Genomic DNA, 13,569 nt, shown 5'->3' with positions numbered 1-13,569 from the left:
CCGCTGCTCCAGGCAGACAAATGCTCTATCTTGATCTACTCTGCAAGGCTGTTGTGTGGATGGTGCCTTCCCGTGGCCAAGCTGGTTGCCCTGCTGTGACCTCCAAAGGGGTCCTGACCCCCAGATTGAGAACCACTGTTCTAAGGTAAGAGCAGTACATAAAGAATAACCCTTGATGGGCACTGAATGGTGACTTCACCATTAAATACAAGTGCTGTCTTTTCTCTCCAGCGTTAAGCTTTGGGGGCAGGGGGGAGTTCTGTAAATCTACAACCAGCTGAGCACAGCACCTATTGGTCAGAACCCATGCTGTCCCCGGATGAACAACCCTCGCAATTCAAGGAGAACTTCTGCTTCCATTTTTTAAAATAAACCCATTATTTTAAACACAACACAGCTGAAAAAATAATACGAATCATAAAAAGTTGCCATCACCAGATAAACAACCCTCATAACTCACAGAGAACTTCTGCAAACAATTTTTAGAAATAAATCCATTATTTTAAATAGGGCAAAGGATGAAAGGTTAAACACAATAGAGTTGAAAAATAATACCAATAATACAAAATTGACAGCTCGCCCAAGGCAGGGCTGAAGGGTAAGACTGACAGCTGCCTCAGCATTTGAGTTGTCAGAAGGTCTGGCTGACATGCAACCTGACAGCTGGTAGAAAGCTGTGAAATTTTTTTCACAGTCAGAGTAGTTCAGCAGTGGAATAGGCTGCCTAAGGAGGTGGTGAGCTCCCCCTCACTGGCAGGCTTCAAGCAAAGGTTGGATACACACTTTTCTTGGATGCTTTAGGATGCTGTGGGCTGATCCTGCATTGAGCTGGGGGTTGGACTAGATGGCCTGTATGGCCCCTTCCAACTCTATAATTCTGTGATTCTATAAGCAGAAGTAAAAGAACCAGCTCTGCCTTCCACTTACGTAATACATTTGTCTTCATTCCGAGGTGAAGTTCCTACCTGGCATTTGGACTCCCCACCCTCAAAACTTGTGCACTTAAGCACTGCACTCTCCCAACGAAGTTTGACGAGGACTGCAAGCCAAAAATGTGGAGCCTGCTCAGAAATCCCAAGGACTACCAGGAAGGTTACCCAGTTTGTCTTTTGGCTTCCTTCCCCTGAGTGTGGATTTGGCCTCTGGGCGAAGCCCCCCAGAGGACGCTTACCCGGCACGTTGGCATGCTTGAGTGCATCCAGCTGGCGTGCCAGGTCTGCCAGGCTGAGGTTGAGGCCACGAGCAGCACGCTCCAGAGTGCCCAGGGCATGGTTGGCGCTGAAGTTCTCATCCTGGGTTGCGGTCAGCAGCCCCTCCAGGCGGGTGAGCGTTTCTGTGACATCTGCTATCTCCTGTCTAAGAAGACAACGTCAGTCAAAAACTGGAGCACTGTCCTACTCCTGGGGAAGGGGCAGGATGCAACCCCTGCAGTTCTGCCTTTAAGCACGGTGAATCTGTCTGTCAATGGCTGCGAGATCATCTACAGCAGTGGTTCTCAACCTTCCTTATGCCGTGATCCCCAACCATAAAATTATGCAAGTGTTCTTTCACAGAAAGTAAACCAAAACTGACAATGCCATGAAGATCCATTGTTCATGATTATATGTAAATTGCTTTTTTCCATGGGGTTTCTCAGTTCAGCTCTGCCTCTTGTCCCACCATGCCGATCTCGCTCTCTTCCGCTGCTCTAGACTGATGAAAGCTCTCTCTCGATCTATCCCACAAGGCTGTTGTGTGGGTGGCGCCCCCCCCCCGGCCAAGCTGCTTGCCCTGCCGCGACCCCTGTGAAAGGGTCGTTTGACCCCCAAAGGTGTCCTGACCCCCAGGCTGAGAACCACTGCCCTAAGCGACTCTAGAGTCCCAGATGTCAACATGGTTGATGATCACATAAGGGACACAGAGGCCTCCCTTGTGAACGTCCCACCTGGCAAAGGATTCCTGGAATAAGACTGGATCGGATGAACCCATCTGGCGCAGTCAGTGAAACGATTCTTCCTTTCCCCGCCTCCCGTATTCGTTCATGTCATGTTGGGACCCTCTTTCACTCACCGCAGTTCGTCCATGTGATGCAGGAGGTGGGCTATGTTGCCGGCTGTGGCGTTGCGGGCGTTGACAATGGCCTGGGCGGCACGCAGCTTGTCCTGCAGCCGACGGAAGGTGCCCTCAAAAGCCCCGGTGAGGCCCGTGTGCTGGAGCTGCTGGGCGCGCTGGGCCAGGCTGCGGGTGCGGGCTGCCAAATCCTGCACGATGCGGTCCCAGTCTCCGAAACACTGGTGGCAGGTGTGGCAGGCCGGGAAGTCGCCCGCAAAGCCCCGGGAGCACTGGTCACAGCGCACGCCCGACACGCCTGGGCGGCAGGAGCAGTGTCCGGTGACACGGTGGCACTGGGGGGTCTCGATCCCGCGAGGGTCACAGTCGCAAGCTGCCCACAGCACAAAGTCAGGACACAAGGGAGGGTTTATGAGCACAGGTATCCCAAGTCCTTGTGGCCTAGCTTCACAAGGCCCTAGGTTTAGAATAAACTACTCCGATGCAGGACTTTTGAGATATCCTTTCCCCATTCTTCAGTTTGCCCTTACCTGGATAGCCCAGGTTAGCCCAATCTTGTCAGATCTTGGGTGGGAGGCCACCTTGGGAATCCAGGGTCACTCTGCAGAGGCAGAGTCAATGGCAATCCACTTTTCCATGTCCTCCCGCCTTGAGAAGCCCACCAGAGGTTGCCAGGAATTGTCTGCAACTTGGTAGCACTTTCTATCAGCATTCTACTTACGGCCACCCCTGGTTTTGCTACTTCTCTGGGTTTGCTACTTTTCCGGGTCCCAATGTGTTGCGAGGTGAACTGGCAAATATTTTAAAGAAACGATTATTTACGAATAACTCCATGGTTGCAAAGTTGCTGTGCTATCCGGTTCCAGGGCTTTCCCATGACCAAGCAACAGACACCCAGATTGTTTGAAACAATCTGCTTGATCTAGAGAGCTCCTCCCACAGCCATGGCCCCCTGAGCTACACAACATGAGAGCCTAGATCAGGAGTCCCCAACAGGGTGGCCTTGAGCACCAAGAAATCCACCAACACCTTTTTGGGCACCTGCAAAATGATTTTAGAAAGCAGGTGGAAACAGACTGGGCTTCTGCTCAGCAAGGTTTCTGAATGACTGTTGGCGATTTGATTGGCTGGACAGATTATTAGCAATGTTGCTTTGGCCATCACCACAGTGACTGTAAGTAAGCTGCAGCAGCTGCTGTATTCCACCTCCTACCTCACAGGGAGTCTGTGGTGGGGAGAGGAAGGGAAGGTGATTGTAAGCCGCTTTGAGACTCCCTCGGGTAATGAAAAGCGTGGTATAAAAGCTAACGCTTCTTCTTCCGTGGCAGCTGTTTTGTGGCTGAGCCCACTAAAGTGGGCCAGAATGCCAAAGGTGCTTGCAGGTTCAAAAAGTTGGGGGACTCCTGGTATAGTGTGTTCTTTAGCCCTCAAAAGCAGCCTTCTCAGAGCAGTGGGGGCAGCAGGGGAAGGAACAGACCCCAATGGAACTCTGCTCCCAGTTCTTCATAAGCATTAGAGCAGGGGTAGTCAAACTGCGGCCCTCCAGATGTCCGTGGACTACAATTCCCAGGAGACCCTGCCAGCATTCGCTGGCAGGGTCTCCTGGGAATTGTAGTCCATGGACATCTGGAGGGCCACAGTTTGACTACCCCTGTATTAGAGGCTCGCCATTGTGTGTGTTCTTTTAAATGAACCCAGATGTTTTCCCGATTACTGTGTCATCCGTCACAGCTTTGCACCCGGCTTTTGGCTCTCTGCAAGGGCCTGGATGCTGGCTGCTTGCTGGCTGTACTCACCTCTGCACTGCCGGCTGGGCTCTCCCCAGTGGTATTCCTGGCATTCAGAGCAGGTGCGGCCCCCGAAGCCCGGTCGGCACTGGCATTGCCCTGTGAACTGCACAAAACGGCCAGCTGGTGGCACAGCGGAAGGAATCCCGAAAGCAAGCCCCAGCACACCACCTCCATGGCCAAGGGGCAGAAGGCGCACGTTGCCTAGGCACTGAGATACAGTACTGTATGGTGCCTCAGTTCCCCATTGCTGGGAAGCCCTGACTAATACTTGGGAGACCAGGGAGGATTGGAGACAGCAGAGGAAGGAGAAAAAAACCAAGAGGCAAATTTCTACTGAGAGAAGTTTAGGCTTCTGCAGCTTCTGCTCAGAAAAGTTAGGGCTTCCCCTTTAAGGCAAGTTAGGGCTTCCCCTTTAAATCTTGGAAACCAGGAACTGACGCCCTGGCCAATCAGGGCTTCTCTACCACAGAGTTCAGGAACAAATTTGAGGCAGGCAGAGCTCCGCATGTTTTCTCATGCTTTCTCAATCCGATTCTTCAAATATTGAGGGTTATATCCACTCTAGGATACTGCAGGATAAAGGTAGGGTCACTCCGGATCAATCATGCTTGTTGCAGAGGGAAAATTTAAATCGGACAAAATTATCATGGAAATCGCTTTCAGTGGAGTTGGCTGTGAGGACGAAATGGGGGAAAGGAGATCCATGTATCCCAGCTCCTTGAAGGAGAAAAAAATGTGCTTGATATGCATGGACTGGACCGTGGCCGGAACGGCACCTGCCACAGGGTCTGGGTGGGATCAAGAGGAGCACACACTAGCAGATGCCTTCTTGGCCGGCACATCCTCTGGTTTCCTTTGCAGAAATTTCACTGCACGTGGCAGTCACTTTATTAAGCTCCTGGGCACAGTGGCTCTGAGTCTGAGAGGCAAGGAAGGGAATGCTCAAACATTGTTTCTGCTATAAGCTTAGAAGGGGGCCTTAGGGGAGCTGCTGTCCCGCAGCATAAGATGGTCTCTGCTCCTCCGGCTCCCATCCCCGGAAGCCCCTACCTGCCTTCACTGACAACTGAGATTTGGCTCACCTGATTGCAAGCAGGGCTCAGCGAGTACTGGGGGTGGCAGCTGCACGGCTGGCAGCCCTGTCCACCGGCTAGGTTCCAGAAGTTGGGGGCACAACGGTCGCAGCTCTGCCCTTGAACACTGGGCAAGCACTGACATTGTCCGCTGCTCCGTTCGCACAGGCAGTGGTCCTGCGATGGACACTCACTGCGCACCGTGCCCAGGAAGTTACAGGAACAGCCTGCAGGGAGAAAGGCAAGCAGTAAACAGAAGGGAGATCTTATTCCATGTCAATGAAAGAAATTGTGCCTCTTCTGGAATACTAAAGCAAAACCTTTTCTGAGATCCAGGAGGATACAGGGCCAGCATACATACTATGGTGTAATTGTGACTGAGTGGAAGTACAATGGGAAGGAGGTTTGGGGCAATAAATGACAACAAGGGGCTTTCCAGCATTCTCATGTTCCTAGCTTGTTCTGTTTCTTTTGGGTGGGGGCTTGTTCTGCATATGTTTTGGCCACTCTATTGGTTGATTTAATTTTACACCCGTTTATGTCCCGCATAAAATCCTGTAGTTTAAATCTGCAGGGAGATATACTGGACATACACTGATGTAATATTGAGTCGACCACTAGAGGGAGCAAGGCAGTTGTGGAATGGACTGTACCCCCACCGTAAGAAACCATAACTTAGAAGCAAGGAAATTGAGAATGTGGAAAAGCTCAAAGGTAATGCTGTCATGAGGACTGAGATTTGCCTGCCCTTGCTCTTCTTTTCTCCCTCCACCCTACATGAGCAGATTAAGATTCAAGGCTTTTGGTTTTCATCAGGTTTCAGGGCACTCAGAGACCCAAACACAGGAACGTTTGAAAACCAAAGCATGTATGTATGTGTGTATTTATTGCATTTATATACTGCCCTCCCCTAAGGCTCAGAGCAGTTTACTCTTTTACTCTTTCAGGGTGGGGCCATGGCTCAGAGTACCTGGTCTCCATTCAAAACGACTCAGGTTCCCATTCTTGGCATCTCCACTTGAAACGATCAAGTAGAAGTTGACAGGAAAGACCTCTGTTTGAAACCCCCAACTAGGCAATCCTGACCAATGGCCTCATTCTGCCTTCAATCAGGAATTCTGAACCAGGAAGCAAATCTCGGCTGGTGAGGAATGAACAAAACGTGATTTGCTGAAGCGTCTCGATTTGGACAACCTGATGAACTGGAGCTTGATCAGCCCAGTTTTATGTGTGGAAGAAAGTAAGGGGGGGGGCGAAGCATGAGCACCGCAGCAACCTATTTCCGTGCCCCTCGCTTCAAAGCTTCTTTTTGTCGTGACACGTGGCTAAAGGCAATCCCCCTTTCAGCTGACCCCTGAAGCCTGATAGTGTGATGAAGCTGTACCTGACAGAGATTTGCCTCCCCTAAATCCAGTCCTCTAGGCCTTTACTTATCTCATGTTTTCATTATCGTGAGAATTAGGAAGCACCTATGAAAACAGAAGTCCTTAGTGCTCTGAGAAAGATGCCAGATATGGAACTAGAACGACACAGGGCATTTGTGCACCCAGGCCCTAAGCCGATTGTCCCACTGTAAGCGTGACTGCTCCTGCCCCAGGTTGACTACCCCTGATCTGGACGATATATTTTCAGCCAACAGTATTATTAAGATTTAAACTTGGGGACAACAAAATGAAGCAACCAGACTCCAACCCCTCATAATCTCTGTACTCTGGCAATTTAGCAAGCCACACGTTACCTGACAGAATAACCTGGACGCCTCCGATGCTTCTTTGCACTTTCTTCCAGCCCTAAAAACACATCTGTCTATGGTTTGTGGAAGGACAGGCCCAAGAAGGCAGAGCTAGGAGCTGCGGCTGCAAAATGCCATCTGGAAGCAGGGCCTCTCCACAGGAGACACTTACGGCGGCAGGTCCGGCGTGTGGCATCCCCGTAATAGCCCACTTGGCAGTGCTGACACTGGTCCCCCTCCGAGTGGTAGAGGCAGCGGAGGCAGCGGCCCGTGCGACGGTCGCAGGATTCCGGGTTCGAGGGGTCGATGTTGTTGTTGCACGTGCAGGGCTGGCAGCGCCCCCCAGACTGCCAAGGGTTGCCGTAGTAACCGGGAGCACACTCATCACAGCGCTGGCCTGTTTAAGGCAAAGGAGGTTTTTTTTTGGGGGGGGGGGCTGACACACGCAGCGGTAGGCCAGTGCCACCACCCCAATAAAACATACGAAAGCCGCCAGTGTTCCGACCCACAAGGCTCGACTCCTGCTTCCTAGCCGAGCCTGCTGTGGCAGGAGGTCATCAGCGATGGACTTAGTGCATCCTTGCAACGAGAGATGCCAACCTCCAGGTGGGGCCTGGGGATGCCCCGGAATCACAGCTCATTTCCAAACTGCAAAGCCCCTGGTGGAAATGGATGTTTTTGGGGGGTGGACTCTAGGGCATTCTATTCCATGCCAACCCCAGCCCTCCCCAGGTTGCTTCCCCAAATCGGGGGTTTCCCAGCTTGGATTTAGCGGTCCTACCCCTCAACTCCCCCACCAGTGGGGACCTGGCAGCCCTACTTCCAGCCCATTTTACGGGGTCTAAAATTCCCCTTCTTCACCGCACGTGCCGCATGCCAAGCCTGACCCTTGGCTCAGCTGGAAGGACAGAGAGGTTGGTCTTGCCTGTATAGCCTGGGAGGCAGCCACACATCACGGTGCCAGAGCGGCTGTCTTGATGGCAGGCGGTAGCAAAATGGCGTCCGGAGCCAGGTGACTCGGGACAGGGGCAGGGGCGGCAGTGGCCCCCTGAGGCAAGCACAGGGTTTCCGTAGTATCCAGAGGCACACCTGCAGATGAAGGAAAGGGGCACGTTGTGTATTTTACCTTTCAGGGCAATAAATACATGAAGCACATCCTGCTGGGAGGGTGGTCTAAAAGTTTAACCCAACAAATGTTGCACAAATTTTTAAAATATTTAAAATTTGATTAACTCGCACCCTTTCAGGAAACCCTTCCAAGGTTGTCGAGAAAACCTGGTCTAATCCCATTATGCATAACCATTCATATATGGAAAAATACCTGACTTATATGACAGAGTCACAACACACTATCTGGACTTCCTTGGGGGAAAAAAAAAGGAAGACGTTCCAGGCTGATGGGGGTGGGCGTGGTGATTGGCTGGCTGTTCATGTGGACAAGTGGGACGATAATCTATGATACCTCATTCCTTCATGCTGATGAACAATATATGACTGGCACATTCCCCACTTCAGCCAGTGTGGACATGGATTCATAAGTGTGGGCCACATCCGACAACAATAGGCTACCATCTGATCCTTCAGTGCAGGGGTAGTCAACCTGTGGTCCTCCAGATGTCCATGGACTACAGTTCCCATGAGCCCCTGCCAGCAAATGCTGGCAGGGGCTCATGGGAACTGTAGTCCATGGACAACTGGAGGACCACAGGTTGACTACCCCTGCTTTAGTGGTTGGATTCACGAGGATGCAGGACCCTGAGGCCTTCCCTCCCATACCTCAAACCCGTGTCCTCAGGGGGAGGGATGACCCCCTCGAATGCCTTAATGCTCTCCCTCACCTCTGGCACCGTTCTCCTTCAGTGTGGCCTCGGCAATGCAGACAGCTGCCTGTCCGGGGGTCGCACTCTTCGGCACGCCCATTGCACTGGCAGGGCCGGCAGTTCGGGAAGCCCCAGTGGCCGGGCTGGCAGTGGTCACAGCGGGGCCCAAAGGCCCCCGGCCTGCATGGGCACTGTCCATTGAAGCTGTCACAGAAGCTGGTCAAGGATCCCTCCCTGTTGCACTGGCATGCTGTAAAGACGGGGAATCAAAGAGTCATCCATGCTTTCTGCTCTCTTGCTAAGACGCCATCACAAGCACTCCGTGAACACAAGATCACACCCGCCTCACAACACGTCTGCTTATCTGAATTAAGAGCCGTTCCCGGCCTCTTTCTGGCTTCCCTTTGTCTAGAAATGTCCGCAGTCCTTGCCTAAAAGATCCAAGTTCTGCTTTCATTCAGTTATATAATTCAAGGGATAGAAATGGTGCTTCTTCTGCGCAATATTAATTCCTTGCCACGCTCCTTTCCTGAACCAGGTGTTTTAATTTTCTTCCCTGCAGTATCTGTCTGCTTTTTAGCCAAGCACAGTGGCAGGACAAAAAGGGACAGCGAGGAACAGTCAGATAACGATCGGAGGCTGTTCAAATGCACAATTGCTTCGGCACAATACGACTGCGGCGGGAGAACTCAAAGAATGCCATTATATCAGCAGCATTAAGTGTTTCTTCGGAGGAGAGGAATCGGGGTAGAGCACAACAGAATGGGTGCAAAGAATTGCCAGGCAATAAAAGAACAAATGATTTTTTCTGAAAAGATCCGTCTTTCTCTTTGCTGGGCAGAAGATTAACATTTTAAGAACTATTCAGCTTAAAGATTCGGGTCGCTCGCATAGGGAGAGTTGTTTAGTTATAAAAGAGACTAAAGAGCATAGGGGAATGCTAGGTAGCTCTGGAGGGCAGAGAAGAGACCTAAAAGCACTGTAAATAAACAAGAATAGATTCAAATGGGTAGCTGTGTTGGTCTGAAGTAGCACAATAATATCAGAGTCCAGTAGCACCTTCAAGACCAACAAAGATTTATTCAAGGCATGAGCTTTCGAAAGTTCACGCCTTGAATAAATCTTTGTTGGTCTTAAAGGTGCTACTGGACTCTGATTTTATTATAAACTAGTAGTAGAGCCCACTGAAACCAAAATTCAGCGGGCGCTAGGGGCCCGGGGTGCTTTCTTCTCCCCCCCCCATCTTGAAAAAAGCTCCCCAGGCCCCAGATCGCCTTCCCTGCAGCCTGGGGAGCTTTTTTCTCCCCCCCCCCCCGATCCAGCAAAAAGCTCCCCAGGCTCCGGGGAAGGCGCTCCGTGGCTCTGCGAGCCGCGGATCGCCTTCCCTGCAGCCTGGGGAGCTTTTTTCTCCCCCCCCCGATCCAGCAAAAAGCTCCCGAGGCCCCGGGGAAGGGGCTGAGCAGCCAAGCGAGCCGGCCAGCAGCCTCCCCGGGGTCTTGGGAGCCGTTGCTGTTTCGAAGTCAGGGGCCAAAGAGCATACCTTCGCTGTCGGCGGCCAGCAGAGCAATGGCCGCTGGAGCGAAGGTAAGCTCTGGTGGGGGGTAGGGCGGGTTGGGAGGCGCTTCGCGCCTCCCAATTGGTTATAGTCTGGGAAAACAGCCAATCAGCAGCCACGCTGTGCGTGGCTGCTGATTGGCAGTTTGGGGCTGTACTGACAAGCAGAGGGCCCAATCGGGAGGCGCTTCACGCCTCCCGATTGGGCCCTCTGCTTGTCAGTCCAGGGGAAGGGGCCTATCGGCACCCTTCCTCATCCCGGACAGGGCCTGCCCTCGGGGCCCTTACTGTTTTATTTCTTCCGCTCCGCCAGGAGCGGTTAAAGATAAACAAGTTACTTTGCGCTGTCTTTTGCTTATTCAGAAATGAACGTTGGGAAGAAGTGGTAGGGGTTACAGGAAGGGTGCTTAATCCTTTCCTTTTTACTCTTTTCCTGCTGTCCAGAATCATCCTTCTCTTTCCCCTAAGAACATAAGAGAAGCCATGTTGAATCAGGCCAGAGGCCCGGCCTTTCCAACGCTCTGTGTCACAAATCCAGAAGCCCTCAGGAGCTCCACCAACGGGACCTCTAGAAGCCCTTTTACTGGGGCCCCCGAGCACCAAGAATACAGTGCATCACTGTCCCAAACAAAATGTCTCATCTATATCTTGCATCAGCCACCAATGGACCTCTGCTTCATGTATTTATCCAATCCCCACTTGAAGCTACCTATGCTTATAGCCACCACCCAAACTTCATGGAGTTGAATTCTTTTCGTAGCTTGAGTCAACCTCCTTCCCATCCAATATGTCATCAGAAGGGAGAAACGTGGGACAGATGATCTAACGACATTTCTGTTGTGGCCCCGTTAGCAATGGCTGAAAGGAAGGAGCCCAGCAAGGACTTCAGAGCAGGTGCAGAGGAGAGCAAAAAGGATGATTAAGGGTTTGGAGACTAAGGCCGATTCTGCACATGTTGGATAATGCACTTTCAGTGTGCTTTTGCTGCTGAATTTTCCTGTGCGGAACAGGATAGTCTACTTCTAAAGTGCATTGAAAACGCAGTATCCGCTATGTGCAGAATGGGCCTAAGCCTTAAAAAGAAAGGCTGTGGGAACTGGGAATGTTCACCCTGGAGAAGAGAACGTTGGGCAGGATATGATGACTCTTTTAAAGAATTTGAGGGGCTGTCATTTAGACAGGGGCAGAGAGCTATTGGCAGTGGCGAACAGGACCTGTAATAATGGGCTTAAAATTATGGGTGGATTGTTAGAAAAAATAAGGGCAATAGAGTAGTTAATCAGCTGGCCAGGGATGTTGGTGGGCTTTCCCTCTTTAAAAGTGTTTAAGAGAAGATTGGATAATTATGTGTCAGGGAAGCTTTAGGACTACCTGCATGGTAGACTGGATGGTCGTTAGGTCCTTCCCAACCTTTTTAATCCTATGATACTATATGATACTTTCCAACTTATTCAATCCTATGATACTATTCTACAATTCTATGATCTGAAAAAAAAAAACAGTCGAGGAAGGGCTGATCAGAACCCAAGTCCCGCTCACCTTTGCAGCCACTGGGTCCAAAGCCAAAGGTGCCAGGGGAGCAGCGCTCACAGCGGCGGCCCATGACGTGGGGTTTGCACTGGCACTGCCCTCCGCTGGGATTGCATTCGGAGCTCAGGGACCCTTGGGGGTTACACAGGCAGGCTGTGGGGAAAGGGAGAAGGAGGTGGAAAGAAAGACAATGGGAGGGGGACTAGGAGACCAAAATCTCAGGGACCTGGTCACCTAGGGAGCCAGTGCATGGTTAGAAATTCCGTGGCCCCTTCTTTGAGGGGAAGGAAGGGTGACCTTGGGCCAAATCCATGATTTTTTTCAATATGGTGTCTGGGTTGGATCTGGAAGACATGAGGAAGCCCCAAGAGAATTCGCAACCGGGCAGACAACGCTGGCTGAGCAGCACTCTCTCGAAGAGCAAGAATGTAACCTTCACCAAATCACAGGAAGGTACCTTGAGACCTTTGGAGGGAACAAAGGGGAGGCAGGTCTACAGCATCCTGACTCCAGAAGACGATGGCAGAGAAACCACTTGTGCATACAACTTAGCCTGGACACAGAGCCACTGAAGTCTCCATGTGGTACGAGTCACCAGGGATCATTTCACCCCCTCTACCAAGGCGCTTTCATCCCCACACGGAGTTCTGTGCGGTGCCTGAAGCTTTTCCAGTGTGGGATGAGCCGTCGGGCAAGGTCTACCCCTTCCCCCCCCCTCCGGGGAACTGAACACTCACGCAGCGCCCCCTGGAGGATGATGGCGGACATGCTGACAAGCAAGTTAGCACAAGGCTCCGGAACGGGCGACTTGACCACCGGGCGAGCCTGCTGGGCACAGCGGTAGCGTTCAAAGACCTCCTTGCGGGCAATAGAGGCCGCATCGCCGGCAATGAACATCTCTAAGGAGGAGTAACGTGGCATCAGGACCAACTTCGGGGGAGGGGGAAGGAAAGGAAAGGGACACAGACAAGGACAGAGTGTTACTGGAAAGTGTCTCCTCCATCAAGCCATGGCTCCCCCTGTCAGATACACCAGGCCCCCGCCCATCAGTACTTACTGAGTCCAGGAGTATAGCAATGCCTTGCAAATGCTCACGGCCTCCATAGCGAGTGAACTCCACCTGGATGGTGTAGCTGACCCCTTGCTCCAGGCAGACTGGTTGAGGCAGTACCACGTAGCTGCAGACGGGAAGGACTGTATAGTTCGGGACACGGCAGAAAAAAGCCTACCTCTGTGGCATACACTCTAGTAACACCTAGATTAGACAATTGCCAGGCATGCTGGGATTGCACTCTGAGTTCAATGACTCTTTGGGGGGGGGGGCAAGGGAAGAGGGAGAAGGAGGGGAAAAGAAAGACAAGGGGAATGGTTCAGCTGAGAAGGGAGATGGACAGACTCGGAGAACAAAATCCCAGAGGCCTGGTAAAGCTCTGTGCCTCCGTGCGGGTGCTGGCTGGCTGGTGTGCTATTACCAGTGTCGTCCCTCCCCTCTGCACCACAGCTCTGGCCGCCTCGGGCTTCGGTGGTTGCTGAGGTGGCTGAATTATACCTAAGTGCTCACCCCTAGTTACAGACTTGTCTAGGATGCAGCCCTGTCTGGTCCTGAAACAGTCCAAATCCCCACAGTGACATACATGTCCACATCCTTAAAGTCAAAACGCTACCAATTCTGGATTTGCCAGCACTCACCGGGAGGTGGATGGCAGAGCCACAGACATCAAGTCGTCCGCGGGGATAGTGTTCCCACAGGGGCTCCCGGTAGGGATAGGCCCAGGCCGCACAACCGACACCTTCACCTTCTCCCATGTTCCGGGGAGCTGAGGGGACAGGAGAGCATACAGCATGGCTCATGGAGCAGCAATTCCCCTAATAAGGCAGAGCAAGGGTCAAATGGCACGTGGGTCAAATGGTCCCTCGGCTCAGTGCGTAGAGGAAGTTGTCGTGAGCCGAAGGGATTCAGTGCAGCAGGGAAGAAGATGAAAGTGGGGCAACCTGAGTCTGGCTCATTCCACGGGAGGGGG

General features: G+C 52.0%; 1 protein-coding gene across 1 annotated transcript in view; it reads right to left on the bottom strand.

Moving 5' to 3' along the window:
* The window catches only part of LAMB2 (laminin subunit beta 2), a 57,700-nt gene that overhangs the window by 13,499 nt on the left and 30,632 nt on the right, over nucleotides 1-13,569 (bottom strand). Inside the window, exons 15-25 of the mRNA XM_077324903.1 lie at nucleotides 13,238-13,365; nucleotides 12,606-12,726; nucleotides 12,286-12,478; nucleotides 11,558-11,701; nucleotides 8,483-8,714; nucleotides 7,570-7,733; nucleotides 6,817-7,041; nucleotides 4,922-5,139; nucleotides 3,846-3,942; nucleotides 2,050-2,422; nucleotides 1,172-1,356 (exon numbers count right to left, since the gene is read on the bottom strand). Coding sequence (XP_077181018.1) covers nucleotides 1,172-1,356; nucleotides 2,050-2,422; nucleotides 3,846-3,942; nucleotides 4,922-5,139; nucleotides 6,817-7,041; nucleotides 7,570-7,733; nucleotides 8,483-8,714; nucleotides 11,558-11,701; nucleotides 12,286-12,478; nucleotides 12,606-12,726; nucleotides 13,238-13,365 — 2,080 coding nt within the window. The remainder of the gene's footprint in view (nucleotides 1-1,171; nucleotides 1,357-2,049; nucleotides 2,423-3,845; nucleotides 3,943-4,921; nucleotides 5,140-6,816; nucleotides 7,042-7,569; nucleotides 7,734-8,482; nucleotides 8,715-11,557; nucleotides 11,702-12,285; nucleotides 12,479-12,605; nucleotides 12,727-13,237; nucleotides 13,366-13,569) is intronic.

This window comes from Paroedura picta, chromosome 3, assembly GCF_049243985.1.
Source record: "Paroedura picta isolate Pp20150507F chromosome 3, Ppicta_v3.0, whole genome shotgun sequence".
In the NCBI taxonomy this organism is placed as follows: Eukaryota; Metazoa; Chordata; class Lepidosauria; order Squamata; family Gekkonidae; genus Paroedura; species Paroedura picta.
The sequence above is the reverse complement of the archived record's forward strand: the minus strand, read 5'-3'. Positions and strand labels throughout refer to the sequence as shown.